General features: G+C 36.0%; 2 protein-coding genes across 2 annotated transcripts; both read right to left on the bottom strand.

The window, feature by feature from the left end:
* Positions 1-3,378: 3,378 nt before the first annotated feature.
* On the bottom strand, positions 3,379-7,335 carry LOC129275202 (E3 ubiquitin-protein ligase TRIM56-like). The gene has a single exon (XM_064095765.1). The coding sequence runs from the start codon at positions 7,333-7,335 to the stop codon at positions 5,458-5,460; it is 1,878 nt and encodes a 625-aa protein (XP_063951835.1). The 3' UTR covers positions 3,379-5,457.
* Positions 7,336-13,179: 5,844 nt separating this feature from the next.
* LOC129275221 (E3 ubiquitin-protein ligase TRIM56-like) lies at positions 13,180-19,045 on the bottom strand. The gene has a single exon (XM_054912018.2). The coding sequence runs from the start codon at positions 16,857-16,859 to the stop codon at positions 14,970-14,972; it is 1,890 nt and encodes a 629-aa protein (XP_054767993.2). The 5' UTR covers positions 16,860-19,045; the 3' UTR covers positions 13,180-14,969.
* Positions 19,046-22,429: the final 3,384 nt, after the last annotated feature.

The following is a 22,429-nucleotide window of genomic DNA, read 5'->3' as shown; positions in this document are numbered from 1 at the left end:
CTGCATTAGCTGAATAGTACAATTAATAATTTTTCGAGAAAAAAAATCAAAGGGGTGATCCGGGCTGAAAACAATTGTGTCTAAATAAATAGAGTAAAAATCACTGAACAAAATGCTGAAAATTGAAATATGATAACAAATAACAAAGTTAATGAATTTCTATCTTTAGCAATATTTTGTTTAAAAAATGTTATATGCACAACGTCATGAATATTCATTAGTTGGGCTTATGATGGCATGTCCCCACTTTCCTTTTTCTTCTTTATTACATGAAATCATAATTATTTCACTTCTTTTTACATGTGTGTATGATATGCCTCTCTTATAAATAAAAGAAGTTTGCAGCAGTGAATATCTGATGCATTAAATCAGTTTTCGGTCCAATATTTTAAATTCTTGGAGGACAAAATTTGAATAAATTTTACTTTCATATAATAAAATACAGAAGAACAAGGGAGAATGACATCAGTTTGCTTATTGAATATTCATGAAGACATGCATAGAACTGTTTCTCTGAAATGATGCAAATCGTTAAAATTTCATATCTTTGTTATTCCAAGTCCGATTCTGATCAAAATATCAGTGTTTTCTTCTCTTTATCTGTTCAAACCATATTTTTTTCAGCCTGGAGTATCCTTTTGATAAAAAAAGTATTTAAATGATATTTCAAAATTTATAAAGCATGGAGAAATGTAAACCAATTATACAGGGATCGGCATATACGGTAAAGTGAAATTAACGACATCATCAGTAGAACGTTTGAAATGATTATCAAGATTATACTAATCTTGGATTTTTTTTTCTTTGTAAGCTTAATATGATTTTATTTTTTGAAGGCAGGAAAAGTTTTAAAAACGACTTGCAATTTAAAAGTACCACTATGTGGATGCTGAATTTTGATTAACAGACGGATTAAAAGTATGTGGGCTTGATATAATTATTTGATTCCGTTGGATCTTCATAAATAAACTGATTATTGCACACAATACCTGTACGAAGTACCAATAATTCACTTCGCTTTTCGCCTCCAAGTCACAGGGAACGCCAAATAGAATGATCATGGTCATAACAACAATAATAATAATAATTGCGTTATATGAGATGTATATTCAGCTATTGTCTTTGCTTCTCAAACCAGCCCACGTTCCCATTGTTCTTTTGTTTCTTTTCATCACCCGTTTTTCCCTTTCTGCTTCCCCTCATCTCTCTCTACTTATCCCACTTTCTTTCTCTCTCCCTCTCTCTATAACATCTTTCCCCCATTTCCTCTAATCCATTTTTCTTTTCTACCACACTTCTCTCTCTCTCTATCACTCTCTCTCTCTCTCTCTCTCTTTCTCTCTTTCGGTCCTCTTTCCTATTCTCTCTTCGGTTTCTAGTCAATGGTTGCCCCATTTCCCCTCTCTGCACATTTCGTTAGTCCATCCATGGAGCTATAAAACACAATGTTTTATAGCTCCATGGTCCATCGATAAATTTCATGTAGTACCTCCCTCTCTATTCATTTCCATATCTAACATCTCATCCTATGTCAAAGTGTTTGAGTTTATTTATTTACTTAACAACAATAACGATAACAATGTGTTAACATCACAGCACAAATGTAACTATTCTAGTATACAGATGTAATTGCTAACATTATAAAGGATAAAATGAGAATACAAACGATAAATCTGAATACATTAAATGTGACGTACGTGTATAAACCTAAAAAAACAAATGTTTTAACATTTTTTAAGATCCCAGTCACAGTTTCCAATATTGATAATCTAACCAAAAGATACGTATATGGTTGAATGTTGTTGTTAAGAAGGAACCAGAAGGTAGCACAAGTGCTAGTCGAGACTGATTCCTTCAAATCTTTGGTATTTTTACTTAAAAGAAATATGTATGAACAGTGAATGATACTATAAATGTTGTTTGAAAAATCACCACGTTATATATAACATATAATTAGAGATTTATCTAGAATACTCTTATATTCTATTGAAATATTTTCTATTCTCTTGTCAGAATTAGATTAGAGGGTTGGTTGTATTTAGGTAAGCAATTCATTCCTTTCTGAAAGTGTTCCTTGATCTCCTTTCCTTTATATAATTTGGTATACAATTCCAAATTTTTGATCCCATGAAAGAAATTGAAAACTGGCCCTGGGTGGTTCTGCATATTGGGAGATATAATTGATCAGCATCTTTACATTGTTAAACAACAGTAGAATTATCTTGGTGGGAGGTTTGGGGTTTGAAAGGGGGAAAATCCCGATTATCAAGGGCATGCTTTGTTAATTTCGCACGATCAATATTTTATTTTCCCGATTTCTCTTTTCTCTTTTGTTTCTTCTTGGGTAATTGGAGCGATGACGTACTTAGCACGTTGTCAAAAAACCGTAACAATACGGAGTCTTTTTGGAGCCATTTTTGCTTTGTTTTGTTTTCAGAAGACATGACCAGTTAATTCATTAAAGGAGAATGAAACCCTTGAAACCAGCTGAATCCATATCAAAGAGAAAAAACAAAGAAACATATTGTTGAAAGTTTGAGGAAGATTGAACGAATAATAAGAAAGTTATGAGCGTTTGAATATTGAGATCACTAATGCCTTGTAGATCCTCCCATTGGCAATGCGACCGAGATCTGTGATGTCACACACGTACAACTCCCTCATAACTTTAGTACTTATTTCACTTATATTCTCACTTTTATAGAGTCTATCACAAGGTCAGATGTTCTCTTTATGAGAGGACAAGTACAGAGGTTTCACAACATTATATCATTGATGAATCGTTTGTCATATGATTAGAATGAACAAAAAGAGATGTTTTGGGGTATATTTTCAGTGTCCAAAAGGGGACAGTTGTTCATCTGTGACATCATAGATCTTGGTCGCATTGCCAATAGGAGGATCTCCATAGCATTAGTGATCTCGACATTCAAATGCTCATAACTCTTCTATTGCTAGTCCTATTTTACTCAAACTTTTGTTGATCTCATTCTTTGATTTTTCTGCTTTCACAAAAGCTAACTTGCTCCAAGAGTTTCATTCTCCTTTAAGTTGTTTCGACGTCGCAGGTTTTAAGAAAGCTTTAATTTTGGGTGCATGTGTGTGTGTGAGAGTGTGAAACGCTCGTATACACATGAAATACCCATACGGTAAAACACCATTTTCCTATTTCTCAAACTCAATTCATGCCTCTTCAAAAACTCCCCATCCCTACCCCCTCTCTCTCCCTCTCTCTCTCTCTCTCTCTCTCTCTCTCTCTCTACCTCTCTCTTTCTTTCTCTCTGCCAATCCACTCTAATATCATCAGATATGCCTTACAACGAATGCACAGACACTGCACAAAATGATTTACTCTGCCATGGTAAAGATATTGCGAGAATACAATTAATTTCCTTTTAATTGCAAGAAACAGACAAGAACCGCACTCTGCAACACATCAAATTTGTGAAGATTTCTAGATTATTAAGATAACAACAGAAGCAGTGATAGCAACAATTATCTAAAATTGAATTAGAACTGTAGAAAGTACTAACAAATTAGAGAGCCATCGTTCGATTCGTATAGGGTGTTTTATAATTCACGCACGAATGAATATCATTCATAATATCAGTTGAAAACAAAAACAGTGAACGTAATAACAAAATTTACGAATATGCAAACCATTAAAAGAAAAATCTTATCAAGCTATACAATTTTATTCCGAAATATTTTCAGGATATAGAAAATTAAATTTACAAAGGAAAATCAATAGAAAATTTATATATTAGTCCAGCCACAGTATGGGATTGTTTCCATAAATTACAAATACCGGTATTAAAAGTCTTTGCTTTAAATTTTTCTTAGATTGCTTCTCAGAAAATGACAAATTATATATATGTAGAAATAAGGATGCAGATCAAAGGGGTCAAAGCGGCTTTCTCCCCCACCCCCGACACAAAAAAATGAAAAAAGAGAAACAAAGAAAAAGATGGAAAAGAAAAGTATCACTCGCACTTTGCACGCGCATTGGGTGAGACAAGAATTTGCTTGAAGCAAATACGAAGCTGCAGCCTTAATAGCATCACCTCAATTCCTCAACTACTCTAAGCTAGCCAGATTCCTAACCCGTAATGCAACATTCTGAACAGCGTAGTCTTTAAATGACAAGTCCACCCTAACAAAAAGTTGATTTAAACAAAAGGAGAAAAATCCAACAAGTATAACATTGAAAATTTCATCAAAATCGGATGTAAAATAGGAAAGTTATGACATCTTTAAGTTTTGCTTAATCTCACAAAACAGTTATATGCACATCCTGGTCAGTATGCAAATGAGGGGACTTATGACATCACTCACTCACTATTTCATCTTTATTTCATTATATGAAATATGAAATATTCTAATTTTCTCCTCATTGGAAGGTGAAACAAGTTTTCTTCCTCCATGAACATGGAGAATTACAATTGTTTTAACATTTTATGGTTCAGTCTAGTAGTTGGTACTTATTGTCAAATCTGTGAAAAATGAAGTATTGTATAATTCACACAATCAAAACAAAAGAAATAGTGAGTGAAGTACATCATCAACTCTCTCATTTGCCTGCTGCCGAGTTATGCATAATAACTGTTTTGTGGGGAAAAATAGTGAAACTTAAAAATGCCATAACTTTCTTATTTTACATCCGGTTGTGATCAAAATTTCAGCATTATTCATATTTGATTTTTCTCTATTCAATTCATATCAACACTTTTCTGGGTGGACTTGACCTTTGATATTATGCTCAATTGAATGATAACAGGTTAGTTCACTACATTCATACCGCAGTACATGTAATAAAATAGTTTATGTACCAAGTCGCAAATCAAGTATGTTCCTCTATAAACATTTTAGTTTCTTTATACAAATAAAATAATAGGCCAATTTCATTCAATGTATATATTTATCTCAGCATGTATAGTTACTTTAAAATGTAGCTTTTTATATCACACAATCAATGAGAAACCATATACAATGTTAGTCAATTCGCATCCCCCTAAAGAGGATGATATTGGCCTTGAAACACTCACTTTTTAAAACAATTTACAAACCAAAAAGCATATGTGCCAGAAATAAAATATTACTCAGAAGTTATACGTTTTACAGAAATCATACTATTACAGTGAGATTCTAATAGTTCATTAATAATATCATATATTGACAATACTTACATTTCATAACACATGTAATGTAATGCGAAAACAAAAATATGAAGAAGAAAATTCCTTTCTTAGGCAATAAAGAGTGTATAAGATTCATTGCCATTACATTGTCGATAATAATGTTCATTTCTTCAGTAAAAGCGGAAAGAATTCCTTTTTGCAAATCATCAACCATGTCAACTAACTTTCTAGGTTTCACATTCATGAACATGATGAAGTAACATGCTTACAAGTAAGCAATTAGCAAGTGCAATGGCAAGTGCAATTATTAGTATGCATATTATATATAGGGAACTTTCACAAAATAAAGCCAACAACCACAGGCAAAAGCAAGCATGCCTCGAGAAAGGCACACCAAATAGCATGCGTTGCTACCTGGGGATATTTTCAGTTCTTCAAATTGTGCCTTTTTCCTCAGGTCAAGACCTTCTAGTTCATAGAGCGTGAGCAGAATAGTGCCCCTCTTGACTCTTGCAATAAAGATCCTGTCCTTACTATCTACAGCAGGATAGAGGTATTCCCCTTGAAGGGCTCGAAGAGATGTACCTGCGTTACCATCCTTGTCATACAGCTGTACCACACTGGGGTTTGCATCACAAGAACTCGTGACAATTGCTCCTGACATGGTAGCAAAGGCTTGCTTTGGTAAGTTTGGAGTCGGTATGGTATGTGTCAGGGTTTGTCCGCTAGACTCGTAAATGAAAACCTGGCTTGATTTGTTGGCAACCAAGATCTCATCTGAGGGACCGATGCTCACCTTTGGGTAATCGCCACCTCGTGGTACTTCTATCGTTGCCAGACGAGATCCATCCTTGGCATGCACATGAATTTCATAATAGGAATTGGAAGATACCACCATCTTGGACCGGCTCTGAAAAGCAATGTCGTAGTAGAACATGGACGGTAGCTTCTGCATGTCCTGTTTATCGCCATTGGAGTTGATTTTAATGACACTCTGTCCACCATATTGAGCAATTACGACGCTGTTGATGTTCTTCGTGACCATTCCTTGGATATGTTTGGGAAACTCAAATTTGTTGATGATTCTGCATGTCGGAGTTGAGAACTGGCCAACTTCTTCATGCATGTTATCGGTAGGAAGAAATTTCACCTCTTCCACACTCTCCAGTATATCCTTTGCAGACGTTTCATCAAATGCTTCACCAAGAATAGCTTCCAATTCCTCACACACTAAAGAGTGTGCCGTTAATCTCTCCATCTCAAGATGGCGTGTCTTGATGCCGTCCTTAACCAATGCTAGTGAACGTGAGATATTTTGGATCCTGTGAACGGCATTCTCTTTTAAGGTATCTATGTCGCCATCACACCTCTCCTGCAGAGCATTTACTTGTTCAAGAAGCATATGCTCATTTTCTTGGAGCTGAATAGATTTAACATGAACTGCCTCCATGACATCAGCCCGAAGTTTCTTGGTAGTTTCTTGAACTCCTTCCTTCTTATCTTCAATGAACTCAATATTTTCCTTGAGTGAGGCAATGGTTGAATCAGACAGCTTGATCAGCCGATCTACCGTATTCTTAAGCTCATCCACGACGTCGGGTTGGTTCTTGATGACATGATCACGATGACTAACGATCGTACACTTGTAACAGATAAAGACCTTGCAGTCCTTGCAGAACAAATCCTTGTCATCTCGCTTGTGTATGGAACATTTGTTAGATAACTCATCAATGCTGATATCCTTCTCTTTCACATCATCCAGTGAGACTACCTGGTGACCCCTGAAGAATGTTGTCATCAACTTGCCGTGTCCCTCGTCACATCCCTCACACATGTAATAACTGCAAGCAATGCAGAAAGAAACCGCATCCTTTCCAAATTCACAGGCTGTGCACTTGGTGACATCATCAGGAGATTTATGGCCTTCACCAGCAGAACGGCAGTCGTCCACCAGACCATTGACGGTAACATTAGCGGGGAGCCCTGCCACGCGTTCTTTTTCCAATTTAGTTGTCACCCTGCAGAGAGGACAAGCCATGTCAGCAACTTCTCTCTGGGTCTCGTCATAGTTTTCGAGGCAAATGCGACAAAAAGTGTGTCCACATGTGAGAAGAGTTGCATCTTTAAACATTTCCAAGCATAGTGGACAAGTCAGGTTCTGTGAACTCATTAAAGGATCTTCGCCCTGTTCGGCCATGTTAGCTGTTTTCAGACAAAGCTCTTTTGAATAATGTTCACTGTGAGACAGATAAGACCAAAATCACCATTTACAGGTAGTCACAGATGCACCCACATCAAGGATTTTTAAACTCTTCAAACTTCCAATACCAAACCATCACACCCCTGTACATCGATGAGCATCGATGACGTTCTAAACGTTTTAGACAAAATTAACCGGATACACAAGTCCATATCGCACACTACGACAGTCAAAGTGAAAAAGTTGATTCATCCCCGTTAAAACTTCACATGAGACGCTGCAAACGTGGATGATGGAGACGACAATGAACGTTGATTTACGTTTGGAAGGAGTCACGGGCCATCATTATATCCACATGATTGTTTGCATCGAAGCATCACAATTCAATATCATGAACCACTTCCCTAGGTCCCCAGGGGTGATCAATACTTCAGTATGAAAGCAAAAATATCATCGTCATAACAACAGGTAAACAAAATATCCCGATGTGCGACAGAGGTGGGGGTTATGAACTCATTTATATATACTATCCAAGAGGGGTATCAAACATTAAACATGTTAAAGGCATTCTTATATGATGATGTTCCCATAAATATCATGCAGTTGAAAAGGGGTTACAAATTTGAGTTAAATATGAAGTAGGTTTTCCTTTTCAACGATTTACATTTGTATGTTTTTTTTGCAGCAGATGAAAATGATCAGGGCATTGTTGATCTATTGTTGTAATTTTTACATGTTTTCCGACCCTTTACCAAATAGATATATATTTCATTCATTTCAGGGGCAATGGAGTTTGAAAGTAGACGAGCTGAGCAGAAATGACTGTGAAGGCTAAACGTGCATAACATTGCAATGCAGTGGTTTTAATGTTTTTGTACATGTTTACACATACAGGTGGGGCTGAAGCCCCTATCCTCCTTTGGTACCTCGACCGTTCGAATTTGTTCATCGATTGGTCACACCCACCCCTCTCCCCCTTATCTCCGTTTATGTGATTTCAGTTGTATTTTGTTATCATTGTTATTATTATTTTTGTTGTTGTTATTTCTTTACACTCGATGGCATAAAAAATTGTGATTATGCCATCTGAATACATTCACCTCTCCGGGAAATAATGTATAAAAGTGAACATATACCTCCAAGAGATCTTACTGCTTAACCTGACAATGAATTTACAGACAATGAGGTGTACCTCTCGTGGCTCGCGTCAGCTTAGTATGGGGTGAAAACATCATAATCGTTTAGCCATTCAACAAAAGTAGCCCACTTTATGCATGTTCGTGATCATGATCATTTCGATTCAGCATACTTATGTTTGTACTTTCGATGCTACTTAGCAATAGAAGAAACAAAACGTAGGATGGGGTTTCAATGACGGAAATCTCTCACACAGACACACCCTCTCCCCATCTGTTTCTTTTTATCTCTCTCTCTGTCTCTCTTTATATCTCTTTCTCTCCCTATCTCTGTCACTCATTTGAAAATAAACAACGGGAAATTCCCTCTTTTCATTATTATTCAGGTAAATTCAATAAACAAGAAAAAGTCTCATAGTTCAAATCCTTTTTGTAATTCGTTTTTATAAATTCTTTCAGAAAAACCTTGCGATGTGGATTAGAAATGACACCAATACAAGACAATTTTTTATGTGGGATTAATACTGTTCAGGTTCAATAAAAGAAATAGCAAGTATACTGCTAGTGGGACGTGGAGCCCCTATCCTACAATATACATAATCATAATTGATAGCATGAAATAACGTTTAAATAGTAAGTTAACAAATCATGCTCTTCGGCAAATAACATATCTAGTGTATCAAACAAATGAATAGGTCTAGCACAATAGGGTAAAAGCAAGAATTGCATACAAATGAATTAAAACATATGTACAATATTTACAAATGATTGAGGAACTCATGAATATTCTTGTATGAAAATGTTTTTAAGTGCTCTGCGGAAGGAATTTACAGATTTAAGCCGTTTTACTTCATCAGGAAGGCTATTTCAGATTTCTGAACCCATAAATGAGATTAAAGTGATGAATAAGTTCAATAATCCAGACGTACACGGAAGAAGCAGTAGCCACCATGTACCATCGTGTAAGGTCACCGAATGCATCCAAAGGTATATCCGTGTAGACACCGATACGTCCGCACGAATATACGAATACAAATTCCATCCGGATTCGAAATTCGCGTTTGTTTACTACATGAATGACTAAGTTTTAATGTGATATTCGTGAATGGATGGTTGAAGGTTAAAATAGCATATACCTCCCATCTAGTTTTGATTTAAGCTTTCTTTTATATTTCATATTTTTTTACAGAGATATAAGGGCAAATAGGACGGAATGACTCAAATATAGATTACGAGTATAGGGTCTGATGTTTACATCATCCGTCAAAATTATGGGGATATCCAAGTTTAAAGGGCCGTGTAAGGATGATCCAGTAACATCCGTGCTAATTCTCGCCCTTCGTGTTCATTCCGGGGACTATTTCGGCTTGGTCCGTGTTACAGGCGTTCCTATCCACGTAGACCTCATACAGACTCGTACCCATCCATGTTGGGATCGTTGGGACCTAGTTGTGATCGTATTGAATGACGAGAATCACGACGTTGTACCCCTGAACATCACGGATTGAGATCCAGGATGATCCATGTTTGCGATACATGAAGGTGTAAAGAAACACAGCATGTAAAGTTCGGGACAGTGCCACTTTTGCATTTGGATGTAGGGAGATCGTGTATATCACCCATATAGTTTGCCTGATGGTCACAACAGACAACTGAAGCGCCAATCACTTTGGCCCGTATTCTGAACTCGGGTTTAAATTGAACCTTGGTTTAAAGTTTAACTATGGAGAGCCAACTGGTGCACAATTCTGTCATATTCTATTCATTAACTCTTATGACGCTCCAATCATTTATAGCTGTCAAAGAATGATAAACTGAAATATTTTCTTCATTCTGAAAGCAAAGGGAAACAAATTAAAAGACATATACAATATAAGCAGATTTTTTTTTATTTAAAGGGGTAATCCGGGCTGAAAGTAATTGTGTCTAAATAAATAGAGTAAAATTCACTGAACAAAATGCTGAAAATTTTAAATATGATAACAAATAACGAAGTTAATGACTTTCTATCTTTAGCAATATTTTGTTTAAAAAAAAAGGTATATGCACAACGTCATGAATATTCATTAGTTGGGCTTATGATGGCATGTCCCCACTTTCCTTTTTCTTCTAGTATTACATTAAAGATCATAATTATTTCACAATTTTTTACATGTGTGTATGATATGCCTCTTTTATAAATAAGAGAAGTTTGCAGCAGTGAATATCTTATGCATTAAATAATTTTTCAATCCAATTGAACCTTGGAGGACAAAATTTGAATAAATTGTAATTTCATATAATAAAATACAGAAAAACAAGGGAATATGACATTATCAGTTTGCTTATTGAATAACCATGAAGACATGCTTAGAACTGTTTCCCCGAAATAATGCAAATCGTTAAAATTTCATATATATGTTATTCCAAGTCCGAATTTGGTCAAATCATCAGTGTTTTGTTTTCTTTATCTATTCAAACCATGCTTTTTTCAGCCTGGAGTACCCGTTTGATAAAAAAGAGTATTGAAATAATAATACAAAATTTAAAAAGTATGGAGAAATGTAAACCAATTATACAGGGGAGCAATATACGATAAATAAAATTAACGACATCATCAATAGAACGTTTCAAATAATTATCAAGATTATAACATTCCGGATTTTTCTTTGTAAGCTTAATATGATTTTTTTTTTTTTTGAAAGCAGGAAATGTTTTACATTTGACTTGCAATTTAAAAGTACCACTATCGGTGAAAAGTGGATGCTGAATTTTGATTAACAGACGGATTAAAAGTATGTGCACTTGATATAATTATTTGATTCCGTTGGATCTTCATAAATAAACTGTAATTATTGCATACAATACCTGTTACACATGTTTTGTTGGTCATGCTCTGTGGAATTTCCACCTCTGACTTATTTTTCCCCAAGGGATCTTGTGAGGGCGTTGTTGATAAATCCTTGATATTGGTGACATTCATTTTATAACTAGTTATCACTTCTCTGACATAAATGAAATTTTCAACATAATTGGTTGTTACATTTAAGAAGGACTCTCGACAGAAAATAAACATACTACATTGTTGTCTATTCACCAAAGCCCTTGGGAGAAAGGAGAACACCTGTAAATGGGTTCATTTTCTATCAAAGGACAATTCCCGCCAACAAAAAGTTGATTTGAATAAAAAGAGAAAAATCCACTAAGCATAACACTGTGAAATTTCATCAAAATCGGATGTAAAATAAGAAAGTTATGAAATTTTAAAGTTTTGCTTAATTTCACAAAACAGTTATATGCACACCCTAGTCGGTATGGAAATGAGGAGACTGATGACGTCATCCACTCATTATTTCTTTTGTATTTAATTATATCAAATATGAAATATTCTAATTTTCTCTTCATTGTCAAGGGAAAGAACGATTAATTCCTCTCTGAACATAATGGAATTAGCATTCTTTGATACTATTATAGTTCAGTGAAATATTGTATAATTCAAACAATAAAAAAAAGAAATAGTGAGTGAGGGATCATCGTCGTCTGTCTCATTTGAATGTCACTGAGTTGTACAATATCACTGTTTTGTGAAAAATAAGCACAACTTTAATATGTCATAACTTCCTTATTCTACATCCGATTTCGATGAAATTTTCAGTGTTATACTAATTTGATTTTCTCTATTTATTCAAATCAAAAAATGTCTGGGGTGGACTTGACCTTTAATGTTAATATTTATGTTCAGTACCGTGTAAGAATGCAAATTTCCATTTATTCATTCATTTATTTATTTATTTGGACGAAAAATACTACCTTATGAACCTTATGATACCTTGCAGTGATTCACTTCACTTTTCGCCTCCAAGACACAGGGGACGCCAAGTAGAATGACCATCGTCATAACGATAATAATTGTATTATATGAGATGTATATTCAGCTATTGTCTTTGCTTCTCAAACAACCCCACGGTCCCATACTTGTTCTTCTGTTTCTTTTCATCACCCGTCTTTCCCTTTCTGCTCCCCTCACGCTCTTTCTCTCTTGCTCTCTCTCTTTCCTATTCTCTCTTCGGTGTCTTGTCAATGGTTCCCCCATTTCCCCCTCTCTTTCCCCATCGATAAATGTTATTTAATACCTCCCTCTCTATTCATTTTCATTTCTAACATCTCATCCTATCTCAAAGTACATTGTTAAACAACAATAGAAAAATCTTGGTGGGAGGTTTTGAAAGGGGGAAAATCCCGATTATCAAGGGCATGCTTTATTAAACCCCATACATTCGTTATTTTCGCGCAATCAACATTTCATTTTCCCATTTCTCTTTTGTTTCTTTTTCTTGGGTGATTGAATCGATGACGTACTTAGTACGTTGTCTAAAAAACGCAACAATACGGAGTCTTTTTGGGGCCATTTTTGTTGTGTTTTGTTTTGTTTTCATAAGACATAACCAGTTAAGTTGTTTCGTAAGTTGCAGGTTTTAAGAAAGCTTTCTTTTTGGGTGCGTGTGGGGGTGTGTGTGAAACGCTCATACTCATGAAATACCCATACGGTAAAACACAATTTTCCTATTCGTCAAACTCATTTCATGTCTATTCAAAATCTCCCCATCCCTACCACCCCTCTCTCTCTATCCCCCTCTCTCTTTCCTTTTCTCTGCTAATCCACTCTCATATCCTCAGACATGCCTAACAACGAATGCATAGACACTGCATAACATGACTTACTCTGGCATGGTAAAGACATTGCGAAAATAAAATTCATTTCCTTTTTATTATAGAAACAGACAAGAACTGCATTCTGCAACACATCAACATTTGTGAAAATTTCTAGATTATTAAGATAACAACAGAAACAGTGACAGCAACAATTATGTAAAATTAAATTGGGAATTTCAAAAGTACTAACAAGGATAAAGAGCCATCTGTCGATTTTTATACATGTGTTTTATAATTTGCGCACGAATGATCATTCATAATATCAGTTGAAAATAAAAACTGGGAACGAAATAACAAAATTTACGAATATGCAAACCATTAAAAGAACAACTTTATTATAAGGTACTGACAATTTTGTTCCGAAATATTTTCAGCATATGAAAATTTAAATTTGCAAAGGAAAATGAATAGAATATTTATATATCGTGCAGCCACACTATTGGATTTTTTCCAAAGTTCAAATACTAAAGTCTTTGGTTTAAATTTTGCTTAGATTGCTTGTCAGAAAATTACAAATTATAAATAAAGATGCAGATCAAAGGGGTCAAAAAGAGAAAAGAGAACAAAAAGAGAAAAATCCAACAAGCATAACACAGAAAATTTCATCGAAATCGGACATCTTTAATTTTGCTTAATCTCACAAAACAGTTATATGCACATCCCCGTGCAAATGAGGGGACTGATGGCATCACTCACTTTTTCTTTTGCATTTCACTATATGAAATATGAAATGTTCTAGTATTCTCCTCATTGGAAGGTGAGAAAGTTTTCTTCCTCCATGAGCATGGGATATTACAATTGTTTTAACATTTTCTGGTTTAGTCAAGCTGGTCCTTATCGTCAAATCTGTAAAAAAAAAATTAAATATTGTATAATTCAAACAATAAAATCAAGAGAAATAGTGAGTGGGGGACATCACCAACTCTCTCATTTGCATGCTGCTTAGTTGAGCATATAACTGTTTAGTAAAAATATCGAAACCTTAGAATGTCATAACTTTCTTATTTTACATTCGATTTTGACGAAATTTCAGCATTATTTTTGTTTGATTTTTCTCTATTTATTCAAATTAACACTTTTCTGGGTAGACTTGACCTTTAGATTTAGGCTCAATTGAACGATAACAGGTTAATTTACTACATTCATACCGCAGTACATGTAATATAATAATTTATGTACCAAGTAGCAAAGCAAGTATGTTCCTCTCAAATCATTTTAGTTTCTTTATAGAAATGAAATAAAAGGCCAATTTCATTATATGTATTTATCTCAACATGTATAATTACTTTAAAGTATTGCTATTTATATCACACAATCAACGAGAAACTACACAATGTAATGGTCAGTTCGCATCCCCCTAACATGCCTAAAGAGGATGATGTTGGCCTTGAAACATTCACTTTTTAAAACAATTACAAACCAAAAAGCATAGCTGCCATAAATAAATATTACTCAGAAGTTCTACCACTTTTTACAGGAATCATATTATAACAGTGAGATTCTAATAGTTCAATAATAATATCATATATTGACAATACTTACATTTCATAAAACGAATGTAATGCGAAAACCAAAAATATGAAGAAGAAAAATTTGATTTTCTCAGGCAATAACAAAGAGTGTATAAGATCCATTGCCATTTTGTAGTCGACAATACTGTTCATTTTTTTCAGTAAAAGCGGAAAGAATTCCTTTTTGCAAATCATCAACCATGTCAACAAACTTTCTGGGTGTCACAATCATGAACACAATTAAACAACATGCTTACAAGTAAGCAATTAGCAAGTGCAATGGCAAGTACAATTAGTATGTAGAATATATATAGGGAACTTTCACAAAATAAAGCCAACAACCACAGGCAAAAGCAAGCATACCTCGAGAAAGGCACACCAAATAGCATGCGTTGCTACCCGGGGATATTTTCAGTTCTTCAAATTGTGCCCTTTTCCTCAGGTCAAGACCTTCTAGCTCATAGAGCGTGAACAGAAGAGTGCCCTTCTTGACTCTTGCAATAAAGATCCTGTCCTTACTATCTACAGCAGGATAGAGGTATTCCCCCTGAAGGGCTCGAAGAGATGTACCTGCGTTACCATCCTTGTCATACAGCTGTACCACACTGGGGTTTGCATCACAGGAACTCGTGACAATTGCTCCTGACATGGTGGCAAAGGCTTGCTTTGGTAAGTTTGGAGTCGGTATGGTATGTGTCAGGGTTTGTCCGCTAGACTCGTAAATGAAAACCTGGCTTGATTTGTTGGCAACCAAGATCTCATCTGAGGGACCGATGCTCACCTTTGGGTAATCACCACCTCGTGGTACTTCTATCGTCGCCAGACGAGATCCATCCTTGGCATGCACATGAATTTCATAATAGGAATTGGAAGATACCACCATCTTGGACCTGCTCTGAAAAGCAATGTCGTAGTAGAACATGGACGGTAGCTTCTGCATGTCCTGTTTATCGCCATTGGAGTTGATTTTAATGACACTCTGTCCACCATATTGAGCAATTACGACGCTTTTGATGTTCATTTTTACCATTCCTTGGATATGTTTGGGAAACTCAATTTTGTTGATGATTCTGCATGTCGGAATTGAGAACTGGCCAACTTCTTCATGCATGTTATCGGTAGGAAGAAATTTCACCTCTTCCACACTCTCCAGTATATCCTTTGCAGACGTTTCATCAGAGGCTTCGCCTAGACTAGCTTCCAATTCCTCACACACTAAAGAGTGTGCCGTTAATCTCTCCATCTCAAGATGGCGTGTCTTGATGCCGTCCTTAACCAATGCTAGTGAACGTGAGATATTTTGGATCCTGTGAACGGCATTCTCTTTTAAGGTATCTATGTCGCCATCACACCTCTCCTGCAGAGCATGTACTTGTTCAAGAAGCATACGCTCATTTTCTTGGAGCTGAATAGATTTAACATGAACTGCCTCCGTCACATCAGCCCGAAGTTTCTTGGTAGTTTCTTGAACTCCTGTCTTCTTATCTTCAATGAACCCAATATTTTCTTTGAGTGAGGCAATGGTTGAATCAGACAGCTTGATCAGCCGATCTACCGTATTCTTAAGCTCATCCACGACGTCGGGTTGGTTCTTGATGACATGATCACGATGACTAACGATCGTACACTTGTAACAGATAAAGACCTTGCAGTCCTTGCAGAACAAATCCTTGTCATCTCGCTTGTGTATGGAACATTTGTTAGATAACTCATCAATGCTGATATCCTTCTCTTTCACATCATCCAGTGAGACTACCTGGTGACCCCTGAAGAATGTTGTCATCAACTTGCCGTGTCCCTCGTCACATCCCTCACACATGTAATAACTGCAAGCAATGCAGAAAGAAACCGCATCCTTTCCAAATTCACAGGCTGTGCACTTGGTGACATCATCAGGAGATTTATGGCCTTCACCAGCAGAACGGCAGTCGTCCACCAGACCATTGACGGTAACATTAGCGGGGAGCCCTGCCACGCGTTCTTTTTCCAATTTAGTTGTCACCCTGCAGAGAGGACAAGCCATGTCAGCAACTTCTCTCTGGGTCTCGTCATAGTTTTCGAGGCAAATGCGACAAAAAGTGTGTCCACATGTGAGAAGAGTTGCATCTTTAAACATTTCCAAGCATAGTGGACATATCAGGTTCTGTGAACTCTTTAAAGGATCTTCGCCCTGTTCGGCCATGTTAGCTGTTTTCAGACAAAGCTCTTTTGAATAATGTTCACTGTGAGACAGATAAGACCAAAATCACTATTTACAGGTAGTCACAGATGCACCCATATCAAGGATTTTTAAACTCTTCAAACTTCCAATGCCAAACCATCACACCCCTGTACATCGATGAGCATCGATGACGTTCTAAACGTTTTAGACAAAATTAACCGGATACACAAGTCCATATCGCACACTACGACAGTCAAAGTGAAAAAGTTGATTCATCCCCGTTAAAACTTCACATGAGACGCTGCAAACGTGGATGATAGACGACAATGAACGTTGATTCACGTTTGGAAGGAGTCACGGGCCATCATTATATCCACATGATTGTTTGCATCGAAGCATCACAATTCAATATCATGAACCACTTCCCTAGGTCCCCAGGGGTGATCAATAGTTCAGAATGAAAACAAAAATATCATCGTCATAACAACAGGTAAACAAAACATCCCGATGTGCGACGGAGGTGGGGGTTATGAACTCATTTATATATACTATCCAAGAGGGGTATCAAACATTAAACATGTTAAAGGCATTCTTATATGATGATGTTCCAATAAATATTATGCAGTTGAAAAGGGGTTACAAATTTGAGTTAAATATGAAGTAGGTTTTCCTTTTCAATGATCCAACTTGTTATTTTTTTTGCAACAGATGAAAATGATCAGGACATTGTTAATGTTGAAATTTTTACATGTTTTTCCGACCCTTTACCAAATAGATAAGTTTTTCTCATTTCAGGGGCTATGGAATGACTTTGAAAAGTAGGTGAGCTGAGCAGAAATGGCTGTGAAGGCCAAACGTGCATAACATTGCAATACAATAGTTTTAATGTTTTTGTACATGTTTACACATACAGGTGGGGTTTAAGCCCATATCCTCCTTTGGTACCGCGACAATTCGAATTTGTTTATAGATTGATCACACCCATCCCTCTCCCCCTCATCTCCGTTTATGTGATTTCAGTTGTATTTTATTATTATTATCATGATTATTGTTGATGTTGTTATTTCTTTACCCTCAATGGCATAAATGATCGTGATTATGCTATCTGAATACATTTACCTCTTCGGGAAATAATGTATAAAAGTGAACATATACCTCCAAGAGATCTTACTGCTTAAACTATTGTTCAACGATTTACGATTTTTCTTTTCTTTTGAGATCTGACAGTGACAATGAATTTACAGACAATGAAATGTACCTCTCGTGGCTTCGCGTCAGCGTAGTATGGTGTGAAAACATCATAATCGCTTAGCCATTCAACATAAGTATAGGCCAATTGATGCATGTTCGTGATTATGATCATTTCGATTCAGCATACTTATGTTTGTACTTTTGATGTTACTTAGCAATAGAAGAAACAAATCGTAGGACATTTAGGATGGGGTTTCAATGACGGAAATCTCTCCGATTTCTCTTCCCCACACACACACACCCTCTCCCTATCTGTTTCTTTTTGTTTCTCTCTCTCTCTCTTTATATCTCTTCCTCTCCTTATCTCTCCCATTCATTTGAAAATAAACCACGGGAAATTCCCTCTTTTCTCCCCCTCTCTCCCATACATTAGATTATTTTTCAGGTCAATTCATTAAACAGGAAAAAGTCTCATAGTTCAAGTCCCTTTTGTAATTTGATTTTTTAAATTCTTTCAGAAAAACCTCGCGATGTGGATTTGAAAATAATGACACCAGTACAAGACAAAACTGTTTATGTATGATTGAAACTGTTCAGGTTCAATCATTGGCGTAAATCCCGGGGGGGGGGAGGGGGGATATATCCCCCCCCACACTTTTCGAGGAGGGGGGGATGGTCTGTACAAACATCCCCCCCCCCCCACTTTTTACGAAAGAAATGAAAAAAAAATCACAAGCGATAATTGTTTTATTGGTGAAAATTCCTCCAAAAATACCGCTTAACAAATAAAATAATATTATTGAATCATAAAATGCAAATAAAGAGCCAGTTCACCATTTCCAAACGAAATACTTATGTCCTTATTATAACATTGAAGAGAAACCCCCGTTTCTTCCAATTCATCAATGTTGGGGTCTTTGGGAAGGGATTAAGATGGAATGTCAAAAATTTGTTTAATGTAATCTCTAATAAAACCATTAAACCATCATGGGGTAAAAAATATAATAATATTGGAGGGGTATTTTCCATATGGACATACAGTGGCGAAACTACGGGGGACATGGGGGGCACATCCCCCCCCCCCCCCCATCGGCTGACCCCCCAAAAAAAAACGGGGAAAGGGGGAAAGGGAAGAGAAACGTAGTGGGAAAGAAGAAAATATTATTCATTAGAATGTTATATTATATTATAACTATGTTAAGTTACATTACATAAGAAACATTTTTATCATAACTTTATGAAACATAATTTGCCCAGGGCCTACGTCTTCATTGTTCCTGGTGCTCGCATTGTCTGTTTAACGAGATATATAATCCTGTTGTACTAAAACATCCCGTTTTCAAGTCAATATAAACCAAATATATTTCCTAGCACTTGAGTTATCATTGTTTTATGTAGTGACATATGCTTCTTTTTCATGACTCAAAAGTGATTGCCCCATGTTAAGGTCTTCGTATATATGAAATATTTCCTGTCCGTGATTACGTTCGCATTAGTGGATTGGTGAGATATGTCTGTTCTTCATGAATTCCTAAAATCAGTCCTTAAAATGTCCCTTCTTCTGATCTGAATATCAAACATTTTCAGCTCGCGCTTCGCGCTCGCATCATTTGGATATTGAATTACGTATGGTCCTAGTTAATTCCTACAAAGAAACCTTAGAATGCCCCACTTCAGGTCTGAATTATCTAAGTTTTCAGCTCGCGCTTCGCGCTCGCATTGTTAAGCGAGACAGGTACCTATCATGATTACACAAATTTGATTATAATGTCCCTTTTTAGGTGTGAATATAAAAAAATTTCGCTCGCATTATTTGATCAGTGAGATACATATCCGTAAACATTGTCCTTAAAATGTCTCTATTAGGTCACTCACTCAGTCATTCAAAATTTTTGCTGGTGCCCCCCCCCCCCCCCCAATGCCGTGACCCACGGTCGCCACTGTGGACATATCAATGACAATTCCTTGCATATCTAAAAACATGATTGCAAAAAAATGCCAAAATATTTCAGTCATCCCCTCACCCATCAACACGGATTTTCGCCAGTGGGTTCAATAAAGAATTTAAGAAAATATTACAAAATCACAAGACAATTTTTGTTAAAGTGTACTTCCTATTTATTCCCAAATAAAACACATAGGCCCGTATTCTGATAGCGTGGTTTAACTTAACCCTGGTCTAAGTGTGGTAATAAACTGCCATATTTAAACCTAGGTTTAAGTTTCGTATTCCGATAGCAAGGTTTAAGTTAACCCTGGTCTAAGTGTGGTAATAAACTGCCATATTTAAACCTAGGTTTAAGTTTCGTATTCCGATAGCAAGGTTTAAGTTAGCCCTGGTCTAAGTGTGGTAATAAATCCTCAAAAAGTTAAACTCGCGCTGGGGGTAGTTTAAGCCTGGTTTAAATCCAACAAATCATGGCCGACAATTTTTTTAGAATGTATGCCTATATTGCATTACAAGCTACTTCCTCAGTTTTTAACCGATTTTCATGAAATTTGGAACATAGATTGTTCTCAAGGTAATGAGGTGTGAGAAGTTTTTTCCCCCTTTTTTGGAAATTGTGTTGCCATGGTAACAGTATATCATGGCCAAAATTTTGCCGTTTAAAATACTTTCATCAGTTTTCTGCCAATTCTCAAGAAAGTTGGCTCACACATTGGTTTTGAGGTAAAGATGTCCAAGACACATTTTTTCATGTGTTTGAAATTGTGTTGCCATGGTAACAGTATATTATGGCAAAAACTATGTATAAACCTTGCTGTTCCAACTACTTCCTCAGTTTTTAACCAATTCTCATGAAATTTGGCACATACATTAGTCTTATTGTGAAGATGTGCAAAACATATTCTATGCCTAAAGTATATAATTGCGTTGCCATGGTAACAACATATTAAATATCGAAAATTAGGTTAAAAACGTGTGGTTTTAATTACTAGGCCTATATAATTCTGAAACCATTTCTCATGATATTTGGCACATACATAAGTCTTGAGGTGAAGATTTGCAATACACATTTTTGCATGTGTCGGAAATTGTGTTGCCATGGTAACGGAATATTACGGCAAAAACTATTTAAAAATCTTGCTGTTCCAACTACTTCCTCAGTTTTTAACCAATTCTCATGAAATGTGGCACAAACATAAGTCTTGATGTGAAGATGTGCAAAATATATTTTATGACTTAATAAAAAAATCATGTTGCCATGGTAACAAATCAAATATCAAAGTTAGATGAAAATCTAGTGATTTGAACTACTGTATCAGTTTCCAACTGGTCGATTCTCTTAAAAAATTGGCACATACATTCATGTTGAGGTGAAGATGTCTAAGACATATTTTTGCCTGTATCAGAAATTCTGTTGCCATGGCAACAACATATCAAATAACTAAACTAAGGTGAAAATTTTGTAGTTCGAACTCATTCATCTTTTTTCAACCAATGCTCATAAAATTTGGCACACACATTAGTCTTGAGTTGAAGATGTGCGAGACATAAAGTATGTATCAGAAATCGTGTTGCCATGGTAACAACATATTATAAAGAAATTAGGTGAAAATCTGAACCCCTTTATTATTTAGATCTCTAGGCTCTAGCCTAACGTTACTTCCTTTAAAGCCTAGTAAAGGCATATTAGATGAGTAACGTTAGATCTAGTGTAGACTAGCCTACATTTATTATTTTTTGATTTAGGAATCTACATTGAGCATGTTGAGAGTCTACAAATGTCTAGACCTATTACATGTAGACCTAGATATATCTAGTTCTAGGTCTAGATAGGGTCTAACTTTTAGTCTAAGTTATTTAGTCTAGATCTAGCCTAGGCCAGCATTAGAGATTCTAGATCATACAATAGACTAGATCAGCCAATCCTATTAACGTTAGGGCTACCGGTTAGGCTAGAAATAGAATCTAGAATGAATAGATAGCACAGACTAACGTTAGGCCTAACGTTAGATCTAAATTCTTTTTAAATCTAGGTCAGGCCTAGTCTAGTCAAGACTGAGCCGTTGGCCTAGGTTTAGGCCTATTTTCTAGTGCTGGACCTGGAAACCTAAACGAGTCCCCAAAAATGTTTAAATAAAAAACTTCAAAGAAACAGATATGGACCTAAAACAGGAGTAGAGAGATGTCTATGACTAATTCTAACTTTTGCCAGGCCTAGTTACTTGTCAAGCAATGCAGCGATAGTCAGATCTAACGGGATTTATTTTTAAAATTCTGACATTTTACTGTCATATCACATTGCCTTGGTGAGAGAGGCCAACGTAGACTGTCATACGGTATAGATCAGCGGAAAAACCAATGCAGAGACTGTTCAAAGCTTTTTGTCTATGTAAGACAAATCAGATCTATTTCACTAGATCTAACTAAGGTTAGAAAAGCAATCTATATCTAT

The sequence above is a fragment of the Lytechinus pictus genome, chromosome 2, assembly GCF_037042905.1.
Source record: "Lytechinus pictus isolate F3 Inbred chromosome 2, Lp3.0, whole genome shotgun sequence".
Lineage (NCBI taxonomy): Eukaryota > Metazoa > Echinodermata > Echinoidea > Temnopleuroida > Toxopneustidae > Lytechinus > Lytechinus pictus.
The sequence above is the reverse complement of the archived record's forward strand: the minus strand, read 5'-3'. Positions and strand labels throughout refer to the sequence as shown.

Excerpts from the sequence above, each read along its gene's own strand:
- LOC129275202 (XM_064095765.1), bottom strand. The coding sequence starts at position 7,335 with ATGGCCGAACAGGGCGAAGATCCTTTAATGAGTTCACAGAACCTGACT.
- LOC129275221 (XM_054912018.2), bottom strand. The coding sequence starts at position 16,859 with ATGGCCGAACAGGGCGAAGATCCTTTAAAGAGTTCACAGAACCTGATA.